Source organism: Bufo gargarizans, chromosome 6 (assembly GCF_014858855.1).
Source record: "Bufo gargarizans isolate SCDJY-AF-19 chromosome 6, ASM1485885v1, whole genome shotgun sequence".
Lineage (NCBI taxonomy): Eukaryota > Metazoa > Chordata > Amphibia > Anura > Bufonidae > Bufo > Bufo gargarizans.
This window is the reverse complement of record NC_058085.1, coordinates 39790265-39817543: the sequence shown is the minus strand read 5'-3', so window position 1 is coordinate 39817543 and position 27279 is coordinate 39790265. Positions and strand designations below refer to the sequence as shown.

Here is a 27279-nt window from a genome sequence, read left to right as displayed (position 1 = left end):
TTCTCCTGATCACACCCTACTGGCCCAGGAGAACGTGGTTCTCTACACTGAAAAACCTAGCAGGAGAAGAGTACTGGTTGCTACCACCCCGACCAGATCTGCTTCTCCAGGGACCAGTAATGCATCCTAGAGTCAGCCAGCTTCGCTTGACGGTCTGGAAACTGAAAGAAGCATCCTAAGAGGGAAAGGGTTCTCAGAGTCGGTAATCTCCACGCTGTTGCAGAGTAGGAAACCTGTAACGTCTAAAATCTATTTAAGGACCTGGGAAACCTTTCTACGTTTTGGGAACAACAAGTGGGATCCCTCCAGCGAGCCAGAGGTGACCCTGATCTTAGACTTCCTTCAGACAGGGCTTGATAAAGGTCTATCCGTAGGTACCATTCGAGTCCAAGTAGCAGCTTTGAGTGCTTTTCTAAATATCAAACTTTTGACTACACTCAGATTTGAGTGTAGTCAAAAGATTCCTTAAAAGGGCAAGTAGAATTTGCCCTAGGCTTAGATCTTCTGTCCCTCCTTGGGACTTGAATCTGGTCCTATCTAGGCTAATGCATCCACCCTTTGAACCCCTCGGGGAAATTTCCTTGAGAACATTAACACTCAAAACAGTTTTCCTATTAGCAATCACCACTGCAAGAAGAGTAGGAGAAATCCAGGCTTTCTCTATTTTGCCTCCATATCTCACAGTCTTAGACGACAGGATTATATTAAAACATGCTCCAGAGTTCCTTCCCAAGGTAGTATCCAGGTTTCACTGTCAACAGGAAATCGCTCTCCCCTCCTTTTGTTCCCAGGCGACATCAGATAAGGAAAAATTGTTTCATAATTTGGATGTTAGAAGGTGCGTACTTCAGTATTTGAGTGCAACGGAAGTCTTGAGGAAGTCGAACCAGTTGCTAATACAATATCTGGGACTTCACAGACGCAAAGCAGCCAGCAAAACCTCCATCTCCAGATGGATAAAGGCATGCATTACGTTAGCCTACGAAACTGAGGGGATCGCTCCACCTCCTTCACTGAAAGCTCACTCCACCAGAGCATTGTCAGCATCCTGGGCTGAAGGTGCCTCAGCTTCATTGGAAGAGATCTGTCGAGCAGCAACGTGGTCCAACCCGTGTACTTTCTTTAAGCATTACAAGCTGGACCTTTCCACCAATAGAGGCTTGTCCTTTGGCCGCAAAGTCTTATCTGCAGTAGTCCCACCCTAGTTAGGTATCCTATGTTATTCCTCCAGGTAAGTGCCGTTGTGGAGGCGTGGGGAAAAGACATAAATTACTCTTACCGGTAATTGGATTTTCCTTTAGCCTCCACAACGGCACGGGATTCCCACCCGAAAAAGTGTTCAGTATGTAGATAGTTCTACATATGTTTTTGTTTTATACTCTTTGAGGAAATAGGAGTAGTTACCTTCTTTTTTTTTTGGAGCACACTATGAAGTTTTGAGTGCTTCTATTTTGAGTGAGTTTATCTCTGTTGTTTATGTTTATACCTCATTAAATTACTCCTTGTTTTCATGCCTATTCTGAGTCCTAGGTTATTAACTGGAGAGGTAAGAGGGAGGGGGCCCTTTATTGGCTGATCTCGCTAATTGTTTCCTGTCACTAAGAAGACGGGCCAACCTCCAGGTAAGTGCCGTTGTGGAGGCTAAAGGAAAATCCAATTACCAGTAAGAGTAATTTATGTCTTTTTAAAAGCCAGAAAATTGCTGCATTTCTAGCTTAAATTGCACACTGACAAATGAGGCATAGGCCCCAGATGGAAGGTATTGCCAAAAAGGGGTGCTTTTTTAAACCCAGAAAATTATTGCTGTATTTCAAGCTTCTATTTGACTGTCACAAATGCACATATGCTGTGCTGGTGCAAAGAACTTGCATAAAATGGCCGCCGCCGCCCACCTAACTAACAGACGGATAAAAGTAATTTTTCTGGGTCACTGGGCTCAGGGCAGGGTAAAAAGATTGTGCACTGCACCCACACAACAAAATCTAGGTAGATCGCTGAGTTAACAAGCACTTCAGATTAAAGATTCTGTCCTATTCTTTCCCTCACACCAGCATCATCCTCTCCGTACACTAAGCACAGCAGAGTGACGGGCGGCGCTACGTGACTCCAGCTTATATAGAGACTGGGTCACATGCTGCACTGGCCAATCACAGCATGCCATTAGTAGGCATGGCTGTGATGGCTTCTAAGGGCACACAAGTTAAACGCTTGTTAATTGGCTGCTCTGCAGCCTTTCAAAAAGCGCCATTAACTCACTGAACCCGAACTTTTACTGAAAAGTTCGGGTCCGGGGTCCAAAAGTTTGTGTTCGCTCAACCCTAGTCATCATTCTAATTGCTGATCTTTTCAGGTCATATAAAACCTTCTACATTACTTCTCCAACAGTCTGATGACTTCTACAATATTTATTTTGCAGCTGGTGAATCCGGGTGAAGATCTGAACAATATTAATCCTACAGAGACATATGTGAGGGGTGATGAGCAGAGTACAGAGGACATTCCTACAGATAACCGCCCAGGTGAGTAGTGACCACTAAGTAAAGCGGAGAAGATTCACAGATTCTACTCCTTCACTGGATGATACAGTTTTATGTTACATTTTTAGGTTCTGTCTTCTGTCAGTTTTTTCAGCGTTATATTCACTGATTCAGCTAAAATTCAAATTAAATATGGGTGGAAATGTGATGGCGTTATAGGTGATATACAGTATGTATATGATATATATAGTCCATCCTCAGGAGAGGTCATTAATATCAGATCGGCAGCAGATTCAACTCCCGGCAGCCTTGTCGGTCAGATGTAAGGAGAGGACACAGTCTACTGCGCTCTCTTAGGCCTCTTTTCTGGCCATGTAATGTAACGTTCATTGGTCATATGGACTAGCCACAGATTATTCCCATTCGAGTGAATGGATCTGAGCTGCAATGCCAAGCACAGCTACTATTCAACAGACGGCGCTGTGCTTGGTAAGCTGTGAGGAGGCTTTGTATTAACTGGACCTCCGGTGAGCACTGAGGCTTCCTCAGACAGCTGATTGGTGTGGGTGCAGGGACCAGACCTCTGCTGATCTCATATTGAAGACCTATGCTGAGGAAAATCTTGGAGAACCCCTTTAATGATCTGCAAATGATAAAAAACAGAAACAAAATGTGCAAAACCTCTCGCTTTATTCAGTATTGAGTATGAGAGCCACGAGCATAAATACATTCACTTACACGCCTTGGCATCCTACCAATGAAGTTACTAATGATTGTCTGAGGAATGTTCTGCCATGCTGAATGCATTTGGGCAAGCAAATAATCGCTGCTGGTACCTACAGTATCTCACATAAGTCAGTCCACCCCTCACATTTGTGTAAATATTTTATTCTATCTTTTCATGGGACAACCCTGAAGATCTGACACTTTGATACAATGTAAAGTAGTCAGTGTACAGCTTGTATAACGGTGTGAATTTAGTGTGCCCTCAAAATAACTCATCACACAGCCACTAATGTCTAAACCGCTGGCAACAAACGTAATTACACCCCTAAGTGAGAATGGACAAAGTGTCAATATTTTGTGTGGCCACCATTATTTTCCTGCACTGCCTTAACTCTCTTGGGCATGGAGTTCACTACAACGTCACAGGTTGCCACTTAAAAAGTCTGCTCCCATTTACCAGCAGCAGACTTTTTGGTAAGCGTCTGGATGAGATCACTTCGGACGCTACAGGTGGTAAGAGCACCCATTTACTGCAGAACAGGGGGCGGTCTAATAATGCAATAAAGCAAAAGCCTTTTTTTCGTCCCTTTCAGAGTTTTTCCAGGCACAAGGGAGCGTCCGATAAGTCGGCCGCGGGCCGAAAGCGCCAGCCTTCCTTTAAGCCGTGGCCTTCCTGGCATTCCCGTCAACAGGGATCCAAGTTCTTTAATCCTTAGAGCTCCACTACATGACGGGCGACTCCCGGCGCCCTCCGTTCGGGCGGGGGGGGGCGGCTTCATGTGTTTCGGCATGTTTGGCTGGCTGAGGGAGGTCATTGCAGAGGGTCACAAGCTGGATTTCAAATCCTCCCCTCCATCCTTTTTTTTTTTCGGTCGTCTCCTCCGGCCGCTCCCACAGCCGCAAATTCTTTTTTTCTGGCAATACACACGCTGCTGCAGCAAGGTGTGATTGTTTCGGTTCCTGCGCAAGACTGTTTTCAGGGGTTTTGCTCCAATCTCTTTGTGGGTGGTTCCCAAAAAAGAGGGGATGGTCCATCCCATTCTAAACCTCAAGGCGCTCAACCGTTTCCTTTGCGTCCACAGATTCCGGATGGAGTCACTGAGGTCGGTCATTGCGTCCATGGAACCGGAGGAGTACCTGTTCTCGATAGACATCAAGGACTCTTATCTTCACGTGCCCATATGCGTCAGTCATCGGAGGTTTCTCTGATTCGCAGAGGGTTCATTTCGCTACCAATTTGTAGCCCTCCTGTTCAGCCTGGCCACGGCTCCCAGGGTCTTTACGAAGGTTCTGGCGGCAGTCATGGCCCTGCTCCATGCCAGGGGGATTGTGGTGATCCCTTACTTGTACGACATCCTGGTGAAGGGTCCGTCGTTCCAAGGGACGGCGGACAGCTTGAACATTGTTCTAGACACCCTGGAGCGCTTCTGGTGGATTGTGAACAGACAGAATTCTTGTCTTTATCCATCGCAGCGATTGACTTATCTGGGCATGGTACTTGTCAGGCCAAGGTGTTCTTGCCTCCGGAAAAGCTATCTGCTCTCCATCTTCAGATTCGCTCATTGTTGCGGCCAGCTCCGGTTCCCATTCATCGCTGCATGCGGGCTCTGGGGCACATGGTTTTTGCCTTCTAAGCAGTTCCCTATGCTCAGTTCCATACCAGAGCGCTTCAGAGAGCCATTCTGTCCAGCTGGGATCGCTCCCCAGACTCCTTGGATCTGCCAATGCGTCTCCTTGCCCCAGTGCGCCGGGCCCTCAGATGGAGGATGGCCTCTCCAATTTTGACATTGGGGCATTTGTTTCTCCCTCTCCGTTGGAAGGTGTTAACAACGTACGCAAGCCTCAGGGGTTGGGGGGGGAGTGTTGGAAAATCTCTCGGTCCAGGGGGTATGGTCATGCGAGGAGCGCTCCCTTCCAATCAATGTTCTGGAGTTGAGGGCGATTCGTCTCTCTCTGCAACACTGGGCCGACCATCTCAGGGGTTGTCCGGTGCGGGTGCAGTCAAACAACTCCAAGGCGGTGGCATACATCAGTCACCAGGGCGGCACCTGGAGCCCAGGTTTCATGGAGGAGACAGCGCTGATTTTCAGCTGGGCGGAGAAACATGTTCCGGCGCTATCGGCAATTCACATTCCAGGCGTAGACAACTGGATTGCGGACTTTCTCAGCTTGGAGCGTCTCGATCCCGGCGAGCGGGCTCTTCACCCACAGGTCTTTTGGGACATCTGTGAGAGGTGGGGGTCATCCGGATGTGGATCTCATGGCCTTCAACAACAAGGTCGAGGACTTTGTTGCACGGTCCAGGGCCTTGGCATGCGATGCACTGGTGATCCTGTGGAGTCGGTTCACATTTCCTTATGTGTTCCCGCCTCTTCCGCTCATTCTGCGGCTTCTCAGGAAGATCAGGTCCAAGTGACTGCCCGTCATTCTCGTGGCCACAGATTGGCCGCGCAGAGTGTGGCACGCATCCCTAGTCGCCCTTCTCGCTGAAGAACCTTGGCGTCTTCCGCTCCGGGTGAACCTGCTGTCGTAGGGGCCGATCTTCCACCCAAATTTAGGGTCGCTACATTTTGCGGCTTCATCAGCCATGCCTTTTATACTGAAGGCTCTGGGTTTTTCGGATGCAGTAGTCCAGGCTATGATTCGTGACAGGAAGCCGTCGTCTTCCAGAATCTACCACCGGACTTGGAAGTCCTACTTTAGTTGGTGCGAGTAGAGACCGCTGTCTCCCGTTCGTTTTTCTTTGCCGTGACTTTTGGCTTTCCTGCAGTCGGGTGTGGACTTGGTGCTGGCTCTCAGCTCTCTCAAAGAGCAAGTGTCAGCTCTGTCCATTCTTTTTCAGCAAAATTTAGCTTCGCTTTTGAAGGTTCGGACTTTTATGCTGCGCCCCCCCTCCATCGGATCCTTGGGATCCTAATCTAGTGCTCAACGCTCTCCAATCTTCTCCGTTTGAGCCTTTGCAGCAGGTGTCGCTGTGCTTCCTGTCTTATAAGGTGGCTTTTTTGGTTGCAATTACTTCTTTAGTCAATTGATAGTTGAAATTTGTGCAATGCCTTGTAATTTCTGTGGATTTTCTTTTTTATTGGAAAAGTTATAAAACTTCAAAGCAATTTTTATGTTATTCATGTTGTTATTCATTCATAAACAATAAAATGTGTTTTATTCTTAGCAGATGACGGTACTCGGAACTTAGAGAAATATCTGGTATCTTCAGATTTTGAAGTAGATGATTGTGGTATCACACGAGATACATTTGAAGAGCATGCCAATATGCAAGATATACCCTCATCCAATCACAGCAACAATGCATCATTTGATTATTTAAAAAAGGTCCGATCTTCTGATTCATCACAGACTGTAACACAAAATAAAAGTCACAGAAGAGGTCTTAAACATCAAACAGCTCACGTAAAAGAGAAGCTATTTTCATGTTCAGATTGTGGAAAATGTTTTGAGTGTAAATCCTCTCTTGATGCCCATCAGAGAATTCACACAGGAGCGAAGCCATTTTCATGTTTACAATGTGGGAAATGTTTTAATCAGAAGTCGGCTCTTGTTACACATCAGAGAAATCACACAGGGGAGAAGCCATATTCATGTTCAGAATGTGGGAAAAGTTTTAAACAAAAATCACACCTTGTTATACATCAGAGAAATCACACAGGGGAGAAGCCGTTTTCATGTTCGGAATGTGGGAAATGTTTTAAGCAGACATCAAATCTTGTTATACATCAGAGAAATCACACAGGGGAGAAGCCATTTTCATGTTCAAAATGTGGGAAATGTTTTGAGTATAAATTGGTTCTTGATGCCCATCAGAGAATTCACACAGAAGAGAAGCCATTTTCATGTTCACAATGTGGGAAATGTTTTAATCAGAAGTCTGCTCTTGTTACACATCAGAGAAATCACACAGGGGAGAAGCCATTTTCATGTTCAGAATGTGGGAAATGTTTTAAACAAAAATCACACCTTGTTATACATCAGAGAAATCACACAGGGGAAAAGCCGTTTTCATGTTCAGAATGTGGGAAATGTTTTAAGCAGGCATCAACTCTTGTTATACATCAAAGAAATCACACAGGGGTGAAGCCGTTTTCATGTTCAGAATGTGGGAAATGTTTTAAGCAGACATCAGCTCTTGTTATACATCAAAGAAATCACACAGGGGAGAAGCCATTTTCATGTTCAGAATGTGGGAAATGTTTTACCAATACATCATCTCTATTTAAACATCAGAGAAATCACACAGGGAAGAAGCCATTTTCATGTTCAGAATGTGGGAAATGTTTTGAGTATAAATCGATTCTTGGTGTCCATCAGAGAATTCACACAGGAGAGAAGCCATTTTCATGTTCAGAATGTGATATGTGTTTCAACCATAAATCATCTCTTGTTAAACATCAAAAAAACCACATATAAGAAAAGCCATCTTCATGCTTAGCCCGTTAGTGACCACCCTTATGTGTTTTTATGGTGGTCACTAACTGGCTTTATTCCTTCAGATACTCTTTTTTACAGGGAGATAAAACAGTGCCTTGCTTTCAGTTACCAGAGGTAGCTGAGGGCATGGAGTGATGATTGGGACCGCTGTGAGAGCTTCCCAAACAAACATGGTCTCCTGTATTGAATAAATATTTGTAATCAAAGGACAGATCCAGGTAAAAGTTAAACAATTTTTTTTTTTATATATATATCTCTAAAGACAAATGTTTGATGAGAGAAAATTAAGAAAAAAAAAATACTAGTTTTCCAAAGGTACCACCCTGCCTGTGATCGGTATGGGGACCCTCCATTCCTGTAAAACTGCAAATACAGGGGCCTGTATGTGAAAGTCCAAAAAATAGAGCTGGATTCCCACAAGAGCTGGTGTCCAGACATGTGGAAAAAGTGGCGTCATTCACACTTGTAAATGGCCAGTTATTTGCAGTCATAGTTTAAAAGGCTGAAAAAAGACATCTGTCCATCCAGTTCGGCCTGTTATCATGCAAGTTGATCCAGAGGAAGGCAAAAAAAAAACTGAGGTAGAAGTTGTTCCTGACTCCAATCAGGCAATCAGAATAACTCCCCGGATCAACGACCCCTCTCTAGTAGCTATAGCCTGTAATATTATTACACTTCAGAAAAACATCCAGGCCCCTCCTGAACTCTTTTAGTGAACTCACTATCACCACCTCCTCAGGCAGAGAGTTCCATAGTCTCACTGCTCTTACCGTAAAGAATCCTCTTCTATGTTTGTGTACAAACCTTCTTTCCTCCAGACGCAGGGGATGTCCCCTCGTCACAGTCCTGGGGATAAATAGATGATGGGAGTGATCTCTGTACTGACCCCTGGTATATTTTTTACATAGTTATTAGATCTCCCCTCAGTTGTCTATTCTCTAAACTGAATAACCCTAATTTTGATCATCTTTCAGGGTACTGCAGTCCACCCATTCCAGTTATTACTTTAGTTTACCTCCTCTGAACCCTTTTCAGCTCTGCTATGTCTGCCTTGTTCACAGGCGCCCAGAACTGTACACAGTACTCCCTGTGTGGTCTGATTAGTGACTTGTAAAGTGGCAGGGCTATGTTCTCATCATGTGCATCTATGCCCCTTTTGATGCAACCCATTATCTAATTGCCCTTGGCAGCAGCTGCCTGACACTGGTTTCTACAGCTTACTTTGCTGTTCACTAAAATTCCCAGGTTCTTTTCCATGTCATTGTTACCCAGTGTTTAACCATTTAGTATGTACGGGTGACTTGCATTATTCCTGTGTAACCCTACATTTGTTAGTGTTAAATCTCATCTGCCACTTCTCTGCCCAAGCCTCCAATCTATCCAGATCCCTCTGTAGCAGTATATTGTCCTTTTCCGTGTTAGGCTACTTTCACACTCGCGTTTAGTGCGGATCCGTCATGGATCTGCACAAACGCATCCATTCAGATAATACAACCGCATTCATCCGTTCAGAACGGATCCGTTTGTATTATCTTTAGAATAACCAAAACGGATCCGTCTTGAACACTATTGAAAGTCAATGGGGGACGGATCTGTTTTCTATTGTGTCAGTAAAAACTGATCTGTCCCCATTGACTTACATTGTGTGTCAGGACGGATCCGTTTGGCTCAGTTTCGTCAGACGGACACCAAAACGCTGCAAACAGCGTTTTGGTGTCCACCTCCAAAGCAAAATGGAGGCGGAACAGAGCCAAACTGATGCATTCTGAGCAGATCCTAATCAATTCAGAACTGATCCGTTTTGGACCGCTTGTGAGATCCTTGAACGGATCTCACAAACGGAATCCAAAACACCAGTGTGAAAGTAGCCTTAATTACTTTACTTTACACAGTTTAGTGTCATCTGCAAAAATGTATATTTTACTGTGCAAGCCTTCATTAATAAATACATTGAACACAATAGGGCCCAATAATGACCCCTGAGGTACCCCACTAGTGACAGTGACCCAATCTGAGTGTGTACCATTAATAACCACCCTTTCTTTTCTATCACTCAGCCAGTTACTTACCCACAAACAGACATTTTCTCCCAGTCCAAGCATTCTCATTTTATATACTAACCTTTTATGTGGTACAGTGTAAAATGCTTTGGAGAAGTCCAGATACACGACATCCATTGATTCGCTGCTGTCAAGTCTAGAACTTACCTCCTCAAAGAAACTGATTAAATTAGTTTAACATGACCGATCGCTCATGAAGCCATGCTGATATGGCATTTTTTCTTATTTGCGTTGAGGTACTCCAAGACAGCATCTCTTTGAAGGTTTTCTAACAGTTTACCCACGACAGATGTTAAACTTACCGGCCTATAGTTTCTGGGCTCTGTTTTTGGACCCTTCTTGATATTGGCACCACATTTGCTCTGTGCCAATTCTGTGGAACACCCCCTGTCAGTATAGAGTCCTTAAATATCAGAAATAAGGGTCTGGCTATGACATTACTTAATGTATGCCATCTGGTCCCAGCAATTTTGTCCATTATAATCTTGTTAAGATGCCACTGTACTTCTTTGTGCGTCAGACAGAGCACTTTTAATGGGGAATTTACTTTTTACATTCTGCATTTCATCTGACAGTTTATTATCTTCTGAATACATGGAGAAGAAAATATTTAATAGCTTTGCTTTTTCCTCATCGCTCTCTGCAACTCCCACCTCATTACTCTGTAAAGGGCCAACACCTTCAGATTTATACTTTTTACCATTTATATATTTGAAAACAAATTTTAGGGTTAGTTTTACTCTCTGTGGCAATTAATCTCTCGGTCTCTAGTTTGTCTGCTTTTATTTGTCTTTTACATATTCAATCGTTTTCCTTGTAGTTTTTTAATGCTTCCTCGCCACCCTCCTGTTTTAGTTATTTAAATGCTTTCTTTTTGTCATTTATTGCTTTCTTTACATTTCTATTTATCCACATTGTTTTTTTTCTTGTTACTTAACCTTTTATTCCCATAAGGTATGTACCTCCCACAATTAGATTTTAGGATGCTTTTAAAAATATCCCATTTTGTGGCTGTATTTTTATTGTTGAGGACTTTTGTTCTAGTTAGTTAGGTCTATGGCCTCTCTTAGTTGGCTAAATTTAGCTTTTTTGCAGTTTGGTATTTTTTGTTCTCCCTGAAGAAACACTCTTTTGAATGACAATTACAAGGTTATTACTTTTTGGTCACTATTTCCCAGGTGTCCTCCAACCTGCACATCTGTTATTCTGTCAGGTCTATTGGCTAATACTAAGTCCAGTGTGGCCATCCTTTTAGTCGGGTCCTCAGCCAGTTGGGAAAGGTAATTGCCTTTGGTTATTGCCAAGAACCTGTTTCCTTTATGAGATGTACAGGTTTCAGTTTCTGAGTCTATATCTGGGTAGTTGACGTCCCCCATAATAACGACCTCATGATTTGCCGTCTCGTCTATTTCGTTTAGTAGTAGATTTTCTGTGGACTCTGGTATATTAGGTGGCTTATAATAAACTCCTATTAGTATTTTATCATAGTTTTTTTTTCTCTCCATGTATTTCTACCCACAGTGACTCAACATGTTCATGTCCCTCACTTATATCTTCCCTGAGTGTGGGCTTTAGACAGGACTTTACATAAAGGCAGACCCCTCCCCCTCTCCGGTTTTGGTGATCCTTTCTAAACAGACTGTATCCCTGTATGGTAACTGCCCAGTCATAGCTTTCACCCAGCCATGTCTCAGTTATTCCTACTATGTCATAGTTCTCCTCACACATCACTAATTTGAGTTCCCCGGTTTATTAGCCAGGCTTCTGGCATTAGTATAAATACAATTAAGAGGCTTATGTATATTTTTTACCCTACACCTTTCCTTCTAAACTGTTCTACTTCCTCCCTCCTTCCATTCCTCCCCCAGTCCCATTACCTTGCCCCAGGTCTCTATCTGTACTATCTCCCCCTCCTATAATGTAATTACCCCCCCCTCAGTCCCTCGTTTAAACACTTCTCCAACTTTCTAGCCATCTTCTCCCCCAAAACAGCTGCCCCTTCCCCATTGAGGTGTAGCCCATCCCTACGATAGAGCCTGTAGCCGACAGAGAAGTCGACCCAGGAACCCAAACCCCTCCTTTTTACACCAGTTCTTGAGCCAGTTGTTAATCTCCCTAATCTCGCGCTGCCTTTCTTGTGTGGCTCGTGGTAAAGGTAGTATTTTGGAAAACACTGTGTTTGAGGTCCTTTCCCTAAGTTTGTGACCTAAATCCCTAAAATGATTTTTAAGGACACTCCACCTACCTCTAACTGAGCATGGGACAGCACAGGGGTAGTAATAGAGAGAGGGGCCACCACTGATAAGAGTAAGCCTGTCTGCATGACACATCATAAATCTATGGGAGTAGTGTATCTTTCAACCATACCTGCAGCACAGTAAAAAGAGAAAAGGGTCCAGCTCGATTAAAATGTTACCTTTATTTTTCAGTGCAGATAAAAGCCAGTTACAATCCAGTCTACATGTTTTGGATCAGGGACAATAGCTATCCTTCCTCATGACATACACATACTGAGGAGGAGGTTGGATATATAACGCCTCCACCTAGGAGCAGGTGGACACACTAACTACAAGCTCCTCCTTTAAATGAAATTGACAACACATGCTAAAAGGCATGATAGGTTAAAACAAAAGAACACACACAAATCATGGATCAAAAATTCAATAATGTAACATCAAGTCGTGCAATACCTGCAGCACAAAACCAGGGCCTGATATAACAGGATAACAATCTGCCTATTCCAGCCCTGGTTTCACTACCTATCACTGACCCTGGGGTCAGAAGGTCGCAGTGGGTGGCTACTCATTCGGTTTCTAGGGATCACTCCATGACCTAGTTGTGGGAATGGATTCTAGTCCAGGTTTTCCTGTTTTGTTTTATGATCCTTTTTTGTCTTATCTAGGTAGTGGTAGTTTTCCTTTCAGCTGTCCTTTGTCTGCCACTCCCAGCTACTATATATTCTCTCTTCCTACTTCCCTTGTTGCCAAATATAGTCCTTCCTTCCAGGTTATCTATTCTGACCTCTGGTGGTGTTGGAGTTGCTGTGGAGCTGCTGGAGCAGTTTGAAACGGTGCTGTCAGATCTCCAGTTCTTTCCAGTTTGTCTACTGTTTGTCTCCCTTTGGGGATTGTATGTGGTGTTTGTGTTGTTTGTCCACTCCCTGTTGTTACACTAGGTGCCAGTGGAGAGGAATAGTGCTCCCACCGTCCTATTCACTACCTAAGGGTAAGCCAATGACGAGGCATGTGAGCGGCGTAAGAGTGAGCAACCTGTCTAGGGACGTCAGGTGCCAGTGCTAGGTGAGTTAGGGGTCACCAGTCCTCCCTCTCCCTTGTGAAAGGGCACCCTCCTTTCTTCCCCTCTGCGCCGCACGTCTGTTACCTGCCATAGCAGACTTGATACCCGGTCTGTTCTACTCCTATAAGTATTTGTAACATTTAAAAAAACTGTCAGCTCTGGGCACATATCATTGGTAATGTGCAAGTTCTCCCAAAAGGTGACCCAGGCTAGGATTGCCTAATTACATAGAAGCCATTACTCGTCTTCCTAGAGAAATATCTTCTTAATCTGCACACCCTGACCAAAATGTACCTGTAGATATATCCAACAAGTGTGGTCTCCGCCACCCCAGTATTTGTAGAAGTCATATGGTTCACTCATCTCACATGAATTTACCAGTGGGTGAATGCTTGGTTATTTTTTTTATTATATGTCCCACCAGCTCTGGATTGTTTAGTTTTATAATTGAAGATGACATGATATAAAATATATTCATTGGATATGTTGCATTTGCGACCATTTTGAGTTAAGAGTTTGTGTGGTAACCCTGCCACATCTGTACTTCTAGAAGTAATGACAATAGCTTGGATGGGGAGGGTGGTAGTGATTCTTTACTGTTCTTATGGATGGTTTTGGACGCTGCCCCTTAATATATTCTGTCGGTGATTGCTTGTTTTGTGCACATAGTGGTTTCTACCTTGCCAGCTAGGGCCGTTATGCCGCACAAGCATGAATTGCCACATTTGGATGCCCCAGTTATAAAGAAAATTGCTAAATAAAAATGAAAAGTGTAAATGTCCCAAAATGTATTTTAAAAGTATCAAAATATATCATAAAATACAAGTGAAGATAAAATAGAAAAACAGTCCACACCTGCTGAAACCGTCAGCATAGTCGGTCTTTTCACATTAAACAAAAAAAAATAATATTCAAATGACCAAAACAGGGAACCAATTTTAACCATTTATTTTGGTGTCAATTTGCATATTTAAAGAATAAGCAGCTGGAGTTTGAAATAAAACAACTTTTTCCCCCAAATAAAACAAAAAAAGTATAAAACATGTTTCTAAAAACATATTTATAAACAACCCCTATGTGACATGTAAAAACAATAGCAAAAAGTTATTGGGTTGCACAAGAAGTAAAAATGATGCTTGGAGTATTAAACCACATAAATCACTGCAAAAGGTGCACCACAATGATATGCAACTGACTACCTAAGGTGTGTGAACACGGTCTGAGATGTGCTAAGTAGTGATGGCCTGAACTATTCGCCGACGAACAGTTCCTGGCGAACATCGCTTGTTCGCGTTCGCTGCGGCGGGCGAACATATGCGATGTTCGGTCCGCCCCTATACGTCATCATTGAGTAAACTTTGACCCTGTACCTCACAGTCAGCAGACACATTCCAGCCAATCAGCAGCAGACCCTCCCACCTCCTGGACAGCATCCATTTTAGATTCATTTGGAAGCTGCATTCACAGAAAGAGGAGGGACAGTGCTGCTGCTGCTGCTGATTCAATAGGGAAAGCGTTAGCTAGGGCATTGTTCTGTGTCCACAGACTCATCTGCTGTAAGGACAGCGTCCAGACAGCACCCCAAAAAGCCCTTTTCAGGGCTGGTACATCAGTCTGCTTTTATATATATTATTGCAGTTGCCTGGCTGCCCGTGTGTGAGAGGCTGCAGGCTCAGTCACAGTACTTTATGCACACCATTCATACAGGGTGTCACAGACAATACCTTGCAGATAAAAAAAATTATATTTAATATTTTTCTGTGATATAATCCCAGTTGCAAGCCAGTGTGTGTCTGGCCCACAGACTGTACTGTGGCCACTGGCTAGGCCTCTACTCATACCGTTACAGGGTGTGAGTCACAAATACCTGGCAGATAAAAAAAAATATATTTAATATTTTTCAGTGATATGATCACAGTTGCAAGCCCGTGTGTCTCAGGCCCACACAGACTGTATTGTGGCCACTGGCCAGTGGCTAGGCCTCCACTCATACCGTTACAGGGTGTCACTCACTCAAATACCTTGCAAATAAAAAAAATTATATTTAATATTTTTCTGTGATATAATCCCAGTTGCAAGCCAGTGTGTGTCAGGCCCACACAGACTGTACTGTGCCCACTGGCTAGGCCTCCATTTATACCGTTACAGGGTGTGAGTCACAAATAATAAAAAAAATCATAGTCTCTTAATAGTTTTTTAGAAATAATGCAGTCAATTAAAAAAAATCCCTATCAATTCCAATACAGAGCAAGTACAGAGCTCAGAACTAAATTATGATTCAATTTGTTTTAATTGAAAACCATGTAAACATAGACCTATGCAATATAATATAGTTACTGAAGTACATATCATATCAGCGTACAGAGAAAAAAATCAACAATCATCAATACAAGATGAAAGGGAGAGAGGGGGAAGACAGGACAAAGGATCAAGGGGAGAGGGGGGGGGGGGACTGTCCCAGATGTCCAGACCAGATTTTGTTGCAGTCAGACTAGCATAGTAAGTTAAGTAATAGATCCTGAGGTCAACCAACCCGAGAAACCTGGCGATGCACGGAACTGGTACCAAGCCTCCCATTGTTTAGAGTGGGCAACTCCAGAACCCCTATCTTCGGCACCTAACTCTTCCAAGCGCGCCAGAGAATCCAAAGCTCCAACCCAAGTGACTCTGAGGAGACTTTCTGTTGAGCGCCAGACTCGAGGGATTATTTGGCGCATTGCTATGACAAAAAATCTGAGGATGCCCTTCCTGACCACCTTGATTCTGCCTGGGTAAACTGAAAGAAGAGCTAACTGGGGAGACATAGGAATACGGGTTCAAATAGCGCAAAAATGTCACGCCATAGCGTTGCTACCCCTGTGCATTCCCACCAAATGTGCAACATAGTGCCTCTAGATTCCGAACACCTCCAGCATGTGTCCGGCACTGAAGGATAGAACTGGTTAAGCTTAACCGGGGTCCTATACCACCTAGACCAGATCTTGTAATTGAGTTCCTGAATCTTACAGGAAATCGAGGACTTATGTGTGAATAAAAGAGATCTCTTCCACTGATCAGGCGTTAGGGGGTATCCTAACTCAGATTCCCATGATTGGATAATTTTCTTAGCCGGGGCAGGGAATTCCTCTGTGTCGTCCCCGATCTCTCCCGAGTTCAGAATGGCATAAATAAGAGAAATGGAATGCCCAGGAGCAGAAGTAGCCAGGCACAGTTTCTCAAAGTCAGATAAGGAGGATTGAAGTTGCGTACCGGGTGCCAGAGATCCAGTGAAACTGCGTAATTGTAAGTAGTAGAACTATCGCCCTGGTGAGTCAGGGATAAGATGCCCTAGGTCTTTAAGATCCTTAATCCCTCTGACTGAGTATATGTCTTTGACCCTGATCTGAGGCCTGGAGTGTAACCCGAGAGCTGGTAGGGCTGATTGTGTGGCTGGCATCAACGGATGACCAGATATGTTTGTGAGAGGGCCAGGGATCGTGGCCAATCGGGCCGTGGAGGCGAACCTGGTCCATATATCTACTAGAGAGGATAGGAATGGTGATAGCCCTTGGATAGACATTTGGCTCAGGGTACTTGTCGGGAACCAGAAAACGCCCGGAATTAGACCAGGGGCTAGAGCGTGTTCTAATTCGACCCATAGCTTTTTCAGAACTAAATTATTTCAGGATTTCCTAATGGTTCGTTAATTCGACAATGGTTAAAGGGAACCTGTCATGTGGATATTTGATTATTATCTAACTAATTATATACAATCATTAACTACTAAAATGTACCTTAGATGTATTCCACTTACTGGTGTGACAGATGGTTACTTCATAATATACACACAAAGATGCCGCATGCTAATGAGCTGTTTCGAGTCCGGCGTGAGGTCATCGAGTCCAGCGTATATTTAATTCAGAGAAATAGCCACTCCCCTGCCCACCTGCTGCTGATTCCTATGGCAACAAACTGTCACTCAGCAGCAGGTGGGCGGGGAGAGTCGAGAGCTCATGAATATTCATGACTCATCATTATCAGCTGGAGCTTTTCAATACAAGATGTTGGCAGATTGACTGGGTCAATTAAAGAAAGTGACCCAGCATTTTGCTAAGCGAATCAGTCACTTATTTATGTTGCCCTTAGTTAGGACACCATAAAACTGATGACAGGTTCCCTTTAATCAATTCGAAAACACGTCCCCTGATAGGGGACGTAACAGGGATTAAACTGATAGGAATAGTACTAGTTAAGACACCACTCATATAGGGTGTCATAGCACATTGCTCCGTGCACGCGCAGTGCCCCAACTTGGGAGTAAGAGAACCGACCAAGCTGCTTTTTCCATCTCCCGGTTCCTAAAATCAATTCAGTTTGGTGTATCAGAGTTTGGTCTGTCACTGTGAAGGCCCGGCCTAAATTTTTTTTCACAAAAGGCAATCCCTGATATGGGACGTAACAGTGATTAAACTGATAGGAATAGTGCTAGTTAAGACATCACTCATATAGGGTGTCACAGCACATTGCTCCATGCACGTGCAGTGCCCCAAGTTGGGAGTAAATCAATTCAACACAAGTCGCCAGATAGGGGATGTAACAGGGATTAAACTATAAAAGAACTATAAGAATAGTACTAGTTAACACACCACTCTTACCGTGTGGCAGAGCACATTGCGCGGCGCATGCGCAGTGTCCCAAATTGGCAGTAACAAGAAGGACGCACACAGATAAATCACATTTCTGCAAGGAGTTTGACAACTGTTTGCGGTTGTCTAAAATCCATTTAATACACATCCTGATAGGGGACGTAACAGGGATTAAACTGATGAGAATAGTAGTACAGAAAATAACACTCATATCGGGTGTGACAGTAAATTGCACGGCGCAGACGCAGTGACCGTGGATTCAAACAAAGGGGAGGGAGCCAGCGTTTTTTTTAACCATCTCCCCGTTCGAAAAATCAATTTAATTCACCTTTCGGGGACCCTTGGTGTTATAAGTGGCTGGGTGGAGGAAGAAACCTTCAATGACATCAACGGAACATGGCTAGCTTAGTATACAACCTTATGCAAATGGAGAGTTTGCGGTTGGGCAAATGGACTGTTTGCGGTGCATTAAAAGGGGAGTTTGGTCTGTTAATATCTGTGAAGCGGGCGTAACCCTTACACTACCTGATTGATACAACATCATACCTGATCGTATACACACACTGGATGTTTTAAACCATGTTGTTCAAAAAAATCTAGGATTGTTGCGTGATTTATGCCCTTTATGGATTAAAACCCAACTCTGCGTCAACTATGTAATTTTCCATGGGAGTTTTGCCATGGATCCCCCTCCGGCATGCCACAGTCCAGGTGTTAATCCCCTTAAAACAACTTTTCCATCACTACTGTGGCTAGAAAGAGTCCCTGTGGGTTTTAAAATTTGCCTGCCTATTGAAGTCAATGGCGGTTCGCCCCTTCGCGAACATTTGCAAAAATTTGCGCTTGCCGTTCGCGAACGGAAAATTTTATGTTTGCGACATCTCTAGTACTAAGATACAACTTACAGCCAAGCTCCAACATACCTCCATAGTGAAATCACTCATGTAGTGGGAGAGATAAGGCTGTAAGCCCCACCTATAACAGGCCATGTGACACAGGCTAGCAGGTGCAACAAAATGCTACCAGCAGTACGCAATGGCACATTCTAAACATATCAAGAAAAATCACTGAAATAAAGTGGCCTAAATCGGAGGAAACGCCAAAAAAAAATAAACACTGTGGCGTGTTTATAACCGGGGGAGCAATTCCTCCGCATGCGATCCGTTGCTAACGGCAATCCCCAGCAAAAATGCATACAATAGAGGATGTCAGCAGCAGACCACATGCACCACAATGGCATCCTACACAAGATGGGATAATGTGTGGATGCAAATATAAAAATACATAAATCACCGTGAAAGGTGCAACACAATGATATGCAACTGACAACACTGGCTAATCCCTACAGCTGATGTTAAGAGCTGAGACTTTAGCCAATGTATTCCTGTTAGGAACACATCGAAGCCCTTTTGCACCACCGACGATTAAACCACCCCGTGCTCTAAATGACAATAATGCGTATGTCATTAAAGGGTTTTTTCCAGTAATGTAATCTCGATGGTCTGTTGTCAGGTTAGGCCACAAGTATCAGATTGGTGTGGGATCTGACACCCCACCAATCAGCTGAACTCCACAGATCCATCCATTGTGCCTTAGACAGGTGGTGACCAATCTCTTCAGTTGAAGCAGCTCCGACATAACCGGATTCATCCACTACACTATGTAGGAAAAGTTTTTGAAATTCATATCATTTTAAGGGATAACAAAGTAATTTTTGTAAAGACTGTTGACTTTTGTAATAAAAATCGATTGAGCTGTGAACCTCCTGGCACTCTGGAGAATGTTGTTTGGAGTCGGGTTCCCACCCCATATATTAATAGAGAATACTCCAGCACTGTGCGTCAAGGCTTGTTTATTTGGAATGCGGCATCGTAACAACGTGACATTTCGGCCAGAACGGCCTTTATCAAACTATGTGACAAGAATTCAAAGAAGCAACAATTACAATAGTGCAGAAAATCCAACATATGGTGAAAATTATAAATCATAGTAGTGTTGGATGATAGAGAGCACAGATGTCCTCGAAGGCGTCATGTACAATAAAAAACGGTAAAACAAACAGAAAAAGGCAAAAAGAAAGAAAAAACTTAAAAAACAAGTTAATTTCCATAGCAGGGTGAGTATAATACTCATAGAGTCAAGGGAGGCCTGTGGGGGTGGAATCGGTATATTGTTGTTAAGGACAAATTTGATGTATTTGGCATCATGAGTATATCTCACACACTAAGTATCTATAAAACATAGGATCAGGGAAGGCCTATAGAAGTGAAAAATACTGCATGGTGCTATGGAGGGCATGATTGCTGGTAGTATCAGGCTGGCCAAAGTAGGTGGGAGTGTCCGTCTATGAAGAAGGGCTATAGTGGGTGTATATCTCAATAGAGTCCCTAGTAACCATAGTGACTATATGTATGAGAAGCGGAATCAGTAGATGGTAAGCTTATAGCATATTATCAAGTGCCGCTGTAAGGAAAAACGCCAATGGATACTGCACTGTAATGTCGTAGCGTGTATCCACATTCTGGATGGAGAAGCGCATCCATATGTGGAAATGGCGCCCTTAAATAGGGTGGGGGGCGGGTCGAAAGGGCAGATGTGGCTCACGGTGATACGATTGGAGAGCGCTGAGGCTCTCTTCCGGTCCGGAAGTGGTGCGTTCCACCACTTGCGTGTCAGACGTCTCCTGGGTTGGTGTGGGGCGGATGTGACGTACAGTGCGCATGTCAGGAAAGTATTTGGTCTCTATTCTGATCCGGAAGTGGTGCGTTCCACCACTTGCGTGTCAAGGATTCTCCCAGGCTGCTGGTGCGCAGGCTCAGTGTGTTAGAATAAGTCTAGATAGCGCAGACGTAGTCCGAGCATTAGAGCTAATGGTGGTACTGAGGTATTGTTTTAGGAAGAAAAAGGAATCCCCTCTCTGAGGAGGTGTTCTGGGTATCCTCTCTCCTTGAACCTAACTTTCATTTCGGTTAGACGGGTTTGAAATTGTTCACTGGATGTGACAATGCGTTTAATCCGCATATATTGTGAGGTTGGGAGAGATTTTTTGGTGTTTTGTGCATGGAAACTTATGTAATGCAAGATTATTGCGATCAGTCGGTTTTCGATAAAGGTCTGTTGAAAGCGTACCAGATGAGGTTCTGGTAACTGTTGTGTCCAAGAAGCTGATGGAAGTAGGATCAAAGTGGATAGTGAATTGTAGTTCCTGGTATATACTGTTGAGATAGGTATGGAAGTCAATCAGGGAATCCTTGTGGCCCCTCCATATGCAAAAGACGTCATCAATATAATCTGGGTAAATGTAGGATTCCTCAAATTCAGCCATGTAACAATTTGCATACGGAGGGGCCCCGGCATTGTATGTAGAAGGTGTCTTCATAAAGAAACAAGTTGTTAGTAAGAACAAGCTCTTGGATATCCATATAGAAGGATATGGTGTCTGGGTTGTTTAAATTGGCTATGAGACATTTGGAGACGGCCTGTAGTCCCTTGTGGTGTTGAATCAATGTGTACAGACTAGAAACGTCCCAAGTAACGAGTAACGTATCCGGGGGAAGTGGTGGGAGATTAAGAATTATGTGTAAAAAATCTGATGTGTCTATCACAAATGATTTGGTTTGTTTGATCAATGGGGTAAGTGATTTTTCTTTTTGCCTTTTTCTGTCTGTTTTACAGTTTTTTCTTGTACATGTTGCCTTCGAGGACATCTGTGTTCTCTATCATCCAACACTACTATGATTTAGAATTTTCACCATATGTTGGATTTTATGCACTATTGTACTTGTTGCTTCTTTGAATTTTTGTCACATAGTTTGATAAAGGCCGTTCTGGTCGAAACGTCACATTGTTACGACGCCGCATTCCAAATAAACAAGCCTTGACGCATAGTGCTGGAGTATTCTCTTTATTATGACTTTTGTAATTCCGCCCCTGTTCCGATTATAGTCAATGGGGGGCGGCACGGCGAAATAGCGGCAGGACGGATCCGACAGGGTGAACAGCCTGTCGGATTCGTCTTGCCGCTAGTGTGAAAGTACCCTAATTTGGTTGTCTCACTGTCGGCAGGAAATAAAGATTGCCTACCTTTTGATTCAGATGACTTAATTCCTCAATTGATAGATATTTAAAATAAAACTGAGCAGATGGAAATATATTTCTGATAAAGATTTTTAATATATATACAGTCAGGTCCATAAATATTGGGACATCGACACAATTTTGACATTTTTGTCTCTTTACACCACTGCAATAGATTTGAAATGAAACAAACAAGATGTGCTTTACCTGCAGACTGTCAGCTGTAATTTGAGGTATTTACATCCAGATCAGGTGAACGGTGCAGGAATTACAGCAGTTTGCATATGTGCCTCCCACTTGTTAAGGGACCAGAAGTAATGGGACAGAATAATAATCATAAATCAAACTTTCACTTTTTAATACTTGGTTGCAAATCCTTTGCAGTCAATTACAGCCTGAAGTCTGGAATGCATAGACATCACCAGACGCTGGGTTTCATCCCTGGTGATGCTCTGCCAGGCCTCTACTGCAACTGTCTTCAGTTCCTGCTTATTCTTGGGGCATTTCCCCTTCAGTTTTGTCTTCAGCAAGTGAAATGCTCAATCGGATTCAGGTCCGGTGATGACTTGGCCATTGCATAACATTCCACTTCTTTCCCTTAAAAAACTCTTTGGTTGGTTTTGCAGTATGCTTTGGGTCATTGTCCATCTGCACTGTGAAGCGCCGTCCAATGAGTTCTGAAGCATTTGGCTGAATATGAGCAGATAATATTGCCCGAAACACTTCAGAATTCATCCTGCTGCTTTTGTCAGCAGTCACATCATCAATAAATACAAGAGAACCAGTTCCATTGGGAGCCATACAGACCCACGCCATGACACTACCACCACCATGCTTCACTGATGAGGTGGTATGCTTAGGATCATGAGCAGTTCCTTTACTTCTCCATACTCTTCTCTTCCCATCACTGGTACAAGTTGATCTTGGTCTCATCTGTCCATCGGATGTTGTTCCAGAACTGTGAAGGCTTTTATAGATGTCGTTTGACAAACTCTAATCTGGCCTTCCTGTTTTTGAGGCTCACCAATGGTTTACATCTTGTGGTGAACCCTCTGTATTCACTCTGGTGAAGTCTTCTCTTGATTGTTGACTATGACACACATACACCTACCTCCTGGAGAGTGTTCTTGATTTGGCCAACTGTTGTGAAGGGTGTTTTCTTCGCCAGGGAAAGAATTCTTCGCTCATCCACCACAGTTGTTTTCCGTGGTCTTCCGGATCTTTTGGTGTTGCTGAGCTCTCTCCGGTGCATTCTCTCTTTTTAAGAATGTTCCAAACAGTTGTTTTGGCCACGCCTAATGTTTTTGCTATCTCTCTGATGGGTTTGTTGTGTTTTTCAGCCTAATGATGACTTGCTTCACTTATAGTGACAGCTCTTTGGATCTCATCTTGAGAGTTGACAGCAACAGATTTCAAATGCAAATAGCAGACTGGAAATGACCTCTGGACCTTTTATCGGCTCATTGTAATTGGGATAATGAGGGAATAACACACACCTGGCCATGGGATAGCTAAGAAGACAATTGTCCCATTACTTTTGGTTCCTTAACAAGTGGGAGGCACATATGCAAACTGTTGTAATTCCTGCACCGTTCACCGGATTTGGATGTAAATACCCTCAAATTAAAGCTGACCGTCTGCAGGTAAAGCACATCTAGTTAGTTTCATTTCAAATCCATTGTGGTGGTGTAAAGAGCCAAAAATCTTACAATTGTGTCGATGTCCCACTATTTATAGACCTGACTGTATAACAGGATGTTTCTATAGAATATGACAGGATGTTCTAAAAACTGTTGACCCCTAGGGGAACTGGACAGGGCTGCCCGCTATCGCCCCTGCTATTTGCTACAGCCATCGAACCTTTAGCAGCAGTACGTAAATCTCTGGATATTAAAGGGTTTAATAAATACGATCAGGTACATAATAATATTGTGTTATATGCTCATGATACTCTTTTATTCTTGGGTGATACATCATCTTCTATCGGCCCTGTGATGAATACCACGCCTCGCATCCGCTGGACATCACCTACGTCGAGCTCACGAGATGCAGTATGGTCACTTGTTACTAAAGCGTGACGTTACGCCCTCCAGAGGAGCGGGTAAGGTGAGCTTGGTACAGTTTACACAGACACCTCTTGTCCAAGCGGGCACAGAGAGGCAACAAGCTAAGAGAGCCTTTTCACTGCCGCAGCGAAACAGCACGTCCTCTGCCACCAGCTTCTCATTTGATATAAGCCCGGTCCACTAACGGGATTATATAGGGTGAGAAACCAATCCAGGGTAGCTTATAACTAGGCCAAAACACGGACGTGGGGATTCGTGATCGAGATACAAGATAGCACAAGGTTAAATTATATATTTAATCGCCTTATGGGCACACTAGATATAACACAATATACACATAGAATATATACAGTGGTCTGAGGTTACAGATACAGGTGATATAGGTACAACAGGGTTAAGCAGAGCAAAAGTCAGTTACCGGGTAGATGAAAGTTCCTTTGGGTTATAATGGTGGAATAGTCCTTGGCTGCAGTGACGTGGGGGTAGTGATGTCAACTGGTTCCCGGTCTCTCTAAACACATAGGCACAATGTGATCCCCTTCAGAAAAGACACCGCCCGCTGGCTTGCATGGGCTTATGACCTGTAGCCGGCCGCTCGCCTCCCCGCCTATGGGTAGGGTCCACTCCTCTTTCTCTGGTGCCGGCAGAAAATGACCCATAAAACCCCTTAGTGCTCATAGCCCCAGACCAGAATGTCGCAGGAAGATGGTTCTGGGCCCAATTGATCTGCCTGTGTTCCAGCTACACTTAGAGTCCACGCATGTTACTGTTATTTCGTTTCTGTGGGGAGATACGTATATCTCCCCTCCCGGGCATCCTTGCATCAAGCCAAAGACTACATGGATGTTTGGCTTTGCCCCAGGATCACAAAAAGATAACCGAATTATGCCTGGGATGGATGGACAATTCAAAATTCCTTATGAAATGTAGGTGCCAACATGTCTGGAAGGTATCATTGATCCTGGGCAAGGGCTGAGACCTCCTGCTGGGCGTTTTCAGGATTAGCTTGCCTTCAACCTGGCTGGTTGAGGTGTGACTACCTGGGGCCTCCTTGAAGCCTGGACCCCTGGGGCTTCCTCCCTTGCTAGATGACAGCAGATGGCTGGTGGTGAGAACATATTTTGCATGTTCCCTTGGATCTATTATCTAGCAGCACAATGTCAGCACTTTAAAGAGTGGAAGGAATATATGTTGGGGGATATGACTAGCCAGATTCTACAGCACAAAATAGGGGGGAGAGATCTAATGTGGATACTGGAGGAAGCAGGGATCCAGAGTCTGGAGCGAAATCTCCCCTTGATAGAACTTATGAAAAAAGTGGGGGCCAAGGTTAAGCAGCCGAGAGGTGCCCTGGGTATTAGCGAACTAGCTCTGTTATGGAGCAACCCCCTTCTACCAGAATTTCTCACTCTGTCAGAAATGCAGGATTGGAAGAATAAGGGGATTCTTAGGATAGGTGATCTATGAGATAATGGAATATTTAGGTCCTTCACAGATATACAGGAGAAATGCGCCATGTGTATGATACCATGCTGAAAAAAGGCACTAACATTATTAAATTAGAGACGGGTGAAAAATTAATGCTCACTAGGGGTCATAAGAAAGGCCTGATATCTGCAATATATGCACTGCTAATGGATAGGTTTTTGGACTCTCATCCGTTGACATGAATGAAGAGATGGGAGAGAGATTTGGGGGAGCTATCACAGAATCAATGGAAAGATATTCTAGAAGCAGTCCCGCTGGTGTCATTGAGTGAACAGGGGAAACTGTCCCAGCTGGTTATTATTCATAGCGTGTACAAAACGCCAATATTTTTACATCACATTGAAGCCAGGACTGATGCGAGATGCCCAAGATGTTGACTAGAGCCAGCTGACTTGATTCACATGCTGTGGCAGTTTCAGAGTCTGGACAGGTACTGGAATAATGTATTGGATACAATACATCAAGCATTTTTGGTGGGAGTTGATAGAGATCCCAAACTATGTGTATTAGGCTATGTCTCTAATATTGGGACAGATTAATATAGAAGGGTTGCAGTGGGGAGGTTGCTGTATGTAGTCAGAAAATTTATAGCCCTGCACTGGATACAGGAGAGTCCTCCGACACCGGATAAATACGCATATTCCTCAAAAGAGGATGGCCACAAAAATTTGATAAAATATGGAGTGACTGGTTGTCTCATAGTTGCATCCTGATTTGGAGAAAAAAAGCAGGAGGAGAATCATTGCCAGAGTGGGTAAGAGTTTGGGAAGGGGTTAAGAGAGGGTGGGTTGGGTGATTAGATTGTGCGTACAAATACTTATGTATATAAAATAACTTGACAGAACACAACGGACAGTACCAAATAACTTTATTTTCTGTTATGATTTGTTGTGCTAAGTATGTATCTGTAACAATTTATTTGTTAATAAAAAAAGATCTGATTCAAAAAAATAAAAATAAAGTTGATCAAGAATCAAGATGTTCTCTGCAGTTGTGCTTTATTACCCAAGTCAACAGTCTTTACAAAAATCACTTTGTTATCCCTTAAAATGATATGAATGTCAAAAAAATTTCCAACATGGTGTAGTGGATGAATACGGTTATGTCGGAGCTGCTTCAACTGAAGAGATTGGTCACTACCTCGGTCTAAGGCACAATGGATGGATCTCTGGAGTTCTGGTGCCAGAGCTACTGTAGACCTGCTGATTGGTGGGGGTGCCAGGTGTCAGATCCCCCACCTTTCTGATACTTATGGCCTATCCTGACAACAGGCCATCGAGATCACATTACTGGAAAAACCTCTTTAATGACATAGGCATTATTGTCATTTAGAGCATCATTTTTACTTCTTGTGCAACCCAACAAATTTTTGCTATTGTTTTTACATATCACATAGGGGTTCTTTATTAACCACTCCAGGACCGCTGTACGCAATATTGCGTCCTGCCGGCGGCCCTGCTCTTCTGGGTGGACGCATATACGCGTCCTCCCGCGAGAGCCGAGATTTCCTGTGAACGCGCGCACACAGGCGCGCGCGCTCACAGGAACGGAAGGTAAGCGAGTGGATCTCCAGCCTGCCAGCGGCGATCGTTTGCTGGCAGGCTGGAGATGTGATTTTTTTAACCCCTAACAGGTATATTAGACGCTGTTTTGATAACAGCGTCTAATATACCTGCTACCTGGTCCTCTGGTGGTCTCTTTTGTTTGGATCGACCACCAGAGGACTCAGGCAGCTCACTAAAGTAGCACCAAACACCACTACACTACACTACACTACACCCCCCCTGTCACTTATTAACCCTTTATGAACCACTGATCACCCCATATAGACTCCCTGATCACCCCCCTGTCATTGATCACCCCCCTGTAAGGTTCCATTCCGACGTCCATATGATTTTTACGGATCCACGGATACATGGATCGGATCCGCAAAACGCATACGGACGTCTGAATGGAGCCTTACAGGGGGGTGATCAATGACAAGGGCGTGATCACCCATATAGACTTCCTGATCACTTCC

General features: G+C 43.8%; 1 protein-coding gene across 3 annotated transcripts in view; it reads left to right on the top strand.

Moving 5' to 3' along the window:
- LOC122939850 (oocyte zinc finger protein XlCOF22-like) overlaps nt 1–8210 on the top strand; it is a 34282-nt gene extending 26072 nt beyond the window's left edge. For 2 of the 3 annotated variants that reach the window (XM_044296036.1, XM_044296037.1), the window contains exons 6-7: nt 2417–2519; nt 6373–8210. In XM_044296036.1, coding sequence (XP_044151971.1) covers nt 2417–2519; nt 6373–7625 — 1356 coding nt within the window. In that variant the 3' untranslated portion in view covers nt 7626–8210. The remainder of the gene's footprint in view (nt 1–2416; nt 2520–6372) is intronic. The other variant, XM_044296039.1, reaches the window with a different exon arrangement.
- The last annotated feature ends 19069 nt before the right edge of the window (nt 8211–27279 follow it).